Genomic DNA, 5,978 nt, shown 5'->3' with positions numbered 1-5,978 from the left:
TATTTAGTTATTTTGTGCCTTTTTGCGGAGTTCAAACATATTTATTCCAAACATATTTATTCTATATATATTGCTAGAAAACAAAGTGATATCACCTCAATTTAATTCTGTTTAATTTTGTTTTTATTGCGCTTTTAACAATTTTGCATTGTTTGTTGCAAAGCATGCTTTAAAGAAAATACTTATTACATAAAACAGCAAAACATTGTTTAGAAATAATGGAAAATAAAATAGGAAAATTATAAAATACACAGAATAGCCTATATGGTAGATAATAACTCACAAGCTTATTTTCGAAAATGTATATTTATTAAGATACAAGTCAACTGGGCGATGACGTCACGCTCACAACTCAACTTTACCCGCCAAACATAACGGGTAAAAACATTTCGCAAGTTTTATGAATGCTGACTTTTATTTTGAAGTCAGAACTATTTACACAAATACTCGCTCTTATTATTTGATCATTTTGCTTTGATTTACTGTCTTTTATTATCTGTAACAAATTCAAATGTATTCACAGAAATTAATTTTCCATAACCTTAATATTCAGTTATTTTGGGGAGTTCAACAGAGCATTCACTTCTTGTTATCAACATCTAAAGTGCTAGAAAATAAAATGACATCACCAGTACTTATCTTAAATCCTCAGAAACCAAGACCACAATGTTTGTTTTGTGCTGTACATCTACAGACTAAATAATTTACGGCTGTCACAGCAAAGCAAAAACTTATTATGAGCAACACAAAGCTGAAGGCAAGCACGTCCTTAATTCAGACAATTTTATTTCATGGCTGGATAATCTTATTTATTAAAATAAATAATGCAGATAGAGTGCAGTGCAGTCTATTTCAAGATTAACAAATGTGCAACAAACTATCAATCGAAATATTGTACAGAATACTTCTGATGAACATCAATAAAACAAGCACACGAGCTCACTAACACCATCTAGTGGTTAATTTCACTAATGACTAGTTCTAGAGACACATCAAACTTGTTTTTTTCTGGAAACATTTAATGGAGAATAGTCAATCCTATTGTCAATGACCAATGTCAGGACTGATGAAGCGAATTAAACAAGATAACCATTCGATTTACTACCATTAAGATGTTGACAAACATTTGTAATAAAAAAATTAAGTAATAAGATGTGATGTTATCTAATGTTTTGCATTCATAAGGCACAAAATCTCACATAATTTTTTTTACTTTATGCAGATTTAGTGTATGCTTATCCAAAGAACAATATTGATTTCAATTGTACAAAAGATGAAAATATGCAAATGAATATCCAAATATAATAAAAAACAATATTTTTCTGTTCTGGACCTAAAAAACAAGATTTTGTAATTGCACTTTAACATCCTTCCTTCACACCAGTTAATACTAAGTACTTAGTAAATATATTTTGCAATACGCAGTATATTTTGTCCAACAAACCGACATTGTGAACATTTTTGACTGACATTATATTTACTGAATGGAATTAGCATTCATGGCTTTTAATGTGCTTCTCGCTGACAAGAAAATCCTCTGCGAGTCATTTACGCCAGATTTACTTTCAGAATTATGTGAAAAGCCTACAGAAAAAAATGTACACAAAAATTTACATAAAGCTGTGGGAAGTCAAGGCGGGTACTTTTTCAGCTAAATAAATGGAAAGAGTCTTTTCTTCAAAATGTAGAGAACTGTAGCGATAAACAGAGCGAGTGCTAAAAAGATCAGCAGTTTGTCTGTCAGTTCACGACGATTATATTTCAGAATCAGTTTTCTTCCCAAATGGATGGTTCCCGTCATAGCTTTAAATTCTTCATTTGTCCCGTGTACAGTTCTTGAAGACGTTGCTGGAAACAAGCAAATGGAGAAAATAAACAGTTTAAACATTTAACACACAAAGTCAACCAATGTTTGAAAGGTAAAGTCATGTTTTACCTGCTACATTAAAGAAATCTTATTCTTTAAAAACAATATCATCATTCACTCATCTCACTTGTATGCTGTATGTATTGGCACGCTACAGCTGCACCCCTTAACTTTTTGGTTAAAATGGAAGCTTATAATAAAGATTATTTCATTTAATCTTTAAATCCAGAAAGGATCTTTTCTTCAAAATCCCTTGCTATAATGTAAGAGTACAATATAATTGTGATGACATCAGGCCCATGATTTTACCCAAAGTGGTGATGGTCTCCTCGCTCTGATGCACCTGTTGTGCCATCATACGGCTGATGCTCATCAAATTCTCTGTGATGTCACTAGAAGTCTGCACCATACCCTCTTTAGTGGCCTTCCTTAAATTGAGGAAACACAATAAATGACGTAAATGAAGCTAAACTAATAACACATCTCCTTTGATCCAAGAAAGAAAGTAAGTTGCATGAATTGTGTGAACTAGGAAGAGCGGCATTGGTCAAATGTGCTTCTATAAAGCATTTAAATGTACCTTTGCCTCACAGAATTTCCCCCATCGAGAAGTTCATCTTTCTCCAGGTTATCAATGGCTAGTTTGCTCGCCAGATTGGCCTTTCTCCATGCCATCTGATTACTAAAAACACAGGGAATAGTTTATCATATCAAGAATAACATTCAACTAATCCTATTAAAAATAAAACAAACACCACACACTTAGGTTTCTCTAACCTCAACATTTGCTTACGATGGCCTTCAGTTTCACTTAAGATGCTTAGCTTGTCAGTCTCTCGATCTTGTTCTTTAGCCATCTGTTCCATGTCCTATCAAAACAAATGCTTCATTTCATTTCAACACATATCGCTGTGAATATATCAAATGTATTTTGTCTACGCATTATTTGTTTTGAAGTTAAATGTTTGTTTGCTATATGCAAAACAAGTAAATATTAGTTGATTGTGACTGGTATACAAGCTCACCAACAAACAATACCAATATACTACTAGAAATATATAAGTATATGAACATTACATAAATCACAACAATATCAAACATCTACCAGATCTTCTCACTTTGGTAAAAATATCTTAAACCAGAGGTTTTCACACTGGGGTCCCCCAAGAAAAATTTAAAAGATAAAAGACAAAGCAAAAACTGTGCAGTCAATTATTTAAGTTTATAAACAAATAGCTGTCTTTATAATTTCACCACCCATTTACCCAACACAGTTTAAATGTTGTTTTTTTAATACATAATATTTTTAGTAAAAGGGTCACTCACTAGGGGTCAATAAATGTTTAAACTCTACTGTAAATTTTACTACGTAATTTTAATTAACTTTAATAATTTAAACTAATGACATATTCCATTATTACATCTGGAGTGATATGTTTAAATCAAATGAGTTTTAAAGTCTCACCTGTATTCTCTGTCTTAACAGACTGAATTTTTCCTTTACTGTAGAGTTGAGCTGCGTCACTACAGCCTGCGGACCGCAACACTCTCTGATATCCTGACAGACACCAATATCAGCGAAACATTACAAACTTTGACAAACAACAACAACGTCAGTGTTTACATAAATTCAAGACTGTGTGAAGTTAACGTCATATAAACACGCGTTGTTTTTCAATGCTTTTCACCAAGCAGACCAAAAACTGTAACCGTAAAAACGTGTCGATATGAAATATAAAGTCTACCTGAATAAGAGCTTTGATTTCCAGATCGTATTTGATGATTTCTTGGCCACATATTCGGACATGAACATCAGAGGAAGACGCCATGTTTGTTGTTATACGGAAAACCAGAAGGTCCAAACTTAAACGCTTTTTCATAACGCGTTTCTGTCGGAGGACTTCAAGCAGCTTTAAATATTAAATCATCTACAATACTGACATGAATGCTAATGTATTTATGCACATAATTTGATGTGGGTTAGAAAAGTGTTGGAAATTGGTGTTTAACTTTAATATGACGCAAATATGTAATAATATTAGGCTAGGGCAGTGGTTTTCAAACTGGGGGCCGGGGCCCCCAGGGGGGCTGCGAGATGGTGCCAGGGGGCCCCAGTTTTATGATATTTTATGAAATACATTAATTTATCATGAATTCTGTGTAATTAAACCTAAAAAAAAAATAAGGCTACTAACCAAAAGCACTACTTTTTGTATAATTTAATGTTTTTTTTATTAAAATGTTGAGTTTTAGAACAGTTTTTGTCACAAATTTTCTTTGGGGGTCCGCGAAGGAATGCACCGTACACAAGGGGGGCCACACACTGAAAAAGTTTGGGAACCACTGGGCTAGGCTACAGATTGCGCCATAAAAAAATTTAAAGGTTAAAATATTCTTACATATTTAATTTTATATATAATTTTGTATTATAATGCAGATAACTGTAATAAACTGTATGATCAATTTTACCACAAAAGAAATGAAAGTAGCCTGTTTACATCTAGATCAGGGTTTTTCGAACTTTATGCTGCAAGGACCCCCAAATGTGATGAAACATAAAACACATAAAATATATATAGAAATGTATATATTTTATATGTAACGAATATATAAGCTAATTGGCTATACTTAATGTTAGATGTATGAAGAGATTTATTTTTAATTCGTAGGGCTAATGCAGCAACTTTGACAATAAATCTTGATTTTATAGCAGCTTTACAAGGAAATCTGTCTTATAAACCCCAATTAGTGAGATAAAGGGGACTGTAATAACAATAACACACCAGAAAAATACAAAGAAAATAAGCATGTACATATCTAATGAGAGATAAACACAAAAACAATTTTTCTTCTGGAATCTACTGGGGACCCCCAAAACCATCTGAAGACCCCCTGGGGATCCCCGAACCACAGTTTGAAAGCACCTGATCTAGATTATTATTTATAAATAATTATATTTATATAAAAAATCTTTAATCACAGACATTTGGAAGATCACAATACCATAATTTTTTTTAACTAATATGTATTAGCAATAAGCAATATATATTTTACAACGTAAAATATTTATTAATCGTTGTTAATGTTATTTAATAACAATACAATTGGTCATTTTTGTACAGGATAGTTCATCGTGCATTAACTAACGCTATGTTAATGGATCCTTTTCAAATAAATGTTGAAATTAACATAAAAAAATAAGATCAATAGATGTTGTAGAAATATTGTTCAGTGTTCATTTCATGTTAACTTATCTAAAGTTAACAAATAGAGCGTTATTGTAAACTGTTATCAAAGTTATTTATTTATAACCATGTCTGTGAAATTTAGGCTCATAATCTAACGATGAAATCTGGAGCATCAAAGTTTGATTTCGCATTCATTTCCATCTTTGGCGTGACCTTACGATATTTTCACAGAATGTTCTTTACATTATGATTTTATAGAAAACAGTTATACAAACATCAAAGACTATAGCTGGGTTTTTACCGGCAGGTTCACATTTTACACATGGTTTGGACAGATAACTATAAGAGAGCATGTTGTTATCATTGAGACTGTGATGATAACCACAACCCCACAGGACACTGACAGGAAAGTCTGTGAAAGTTTATCGTTTCATATTGACTGAGAAATGCAAGACTGCTGCCAGAAGTGAAAGGCATCTAAGAGCAGAGTGAGGAAGAGAAAAAGAATTGGAGGAAGAGAGTAAAGGGTAAAAAGAATCTACCTACCCAAACTGAATTATGACTTAAGTCAAAGATTTAATAGACAACATCTGATATTTTTGATGCATTACTTTAGAAAGTAGGGTAAAGTTAAGTGTGCCTTATCAAATTTTAATATCTCCCTTAACACATTAAATCAGGGATGCACTGATGTGCTGATATCGTTATCTGATTAGTTTTAATGACATTTACTGATACCGATAGATATCGACAGTTTTGCTTTTTTAAATTTTTATTATTGCTGGAAGTGCAATTCTGTTATCATTGTAACCTACGGTAGTTCAAAATAATCACACATGATCATTTCTGATGCATTTTTTACTCCTCCTGATTGCCAGGATAATCTTTCCTTTTCCCGATACTGGGGAAATGATTTTATCCGC

The 5,978-nt window shown here is 32.4% G+C and overlaps 1 protein-coding gene across 1 annotated transcript; it reads right to left on the bottom strand.

The window, feature by feature from the left end:
* Window positions 1-768: 768 nt before the first annotated feature.
* Window positions 769-3,736, bottom strand: bnip1b (BCL2 interacting protein 1b). Its single transcript, XM_065287242.1, has 6 exons — window positions 3,613-3,736; window positions 3,333-3,425; window positions 2,645-2,736; window positions 2,448-2,549; window positions 2,177-2,295; window positions 769-1,848 (listed from the first exon to the last, which is right to left on the bottom strand). The coding sequence occupies exons 1-6, from the start codon at window positions 3,694-3,696 to the stop codon at window positions 1,652-1,654; spliced, it is 687 nt and encodes a 228-aa protein (XP_065143314.1). The 5' UTR covers window positions 3,697-3,736; the 3' UTR covers window positions 769-1,651.
* Between the last annotated feature and the right edge of the window lie 2,242 nt (window positions 3,737-5,978).

The sequence above is a fragment of the Paramisgurnus dabryanus genome, chromosome 18 (assembly GCF_030506205.2).
Source record: "Paramisgurnus dabryanus chromosome 18, PD_genome_1.1, whole genome shotgun sequence".
Classification (NCBI taxonomy): domain Eukaryota; kingdom Metazoa; phylum Chordata; class Actinopteri; order Cypriniformes; family Cobitidae; genus Paramisgurnus; species Paramisgurnus dabryanus.
The sequence above is the reverse complement of the archived record's forward strand: the minus strand, read 5'-3'. Positions and strand labels throughout refer to the sequence as shown.

Bases quoted from the DNA above. Each gene is read 5' to 3' on its own strand.
- bnip1b (XM_065287242.1), bottom strand. From the start codon at position 3,696: ATGGCGTCTTCCTCTGATGTTCATGTCCGAATATGTGGCCAAGAAATC. The intron at 2,737-3,332 runs GTGAGACTTTAA...TTGTTTTGATAG, and splicing joins TGTTAAGACAGAGAATACAG to GACATGGAACAGATGGCTAA. The intron at 2,550-2,644 runs GTTAGAGAAACC...CTGTGTTTTTAG, and splicing joins CATCGTAAGCAAATGTTGAG to TAATCAGATGGCATGGAGAA.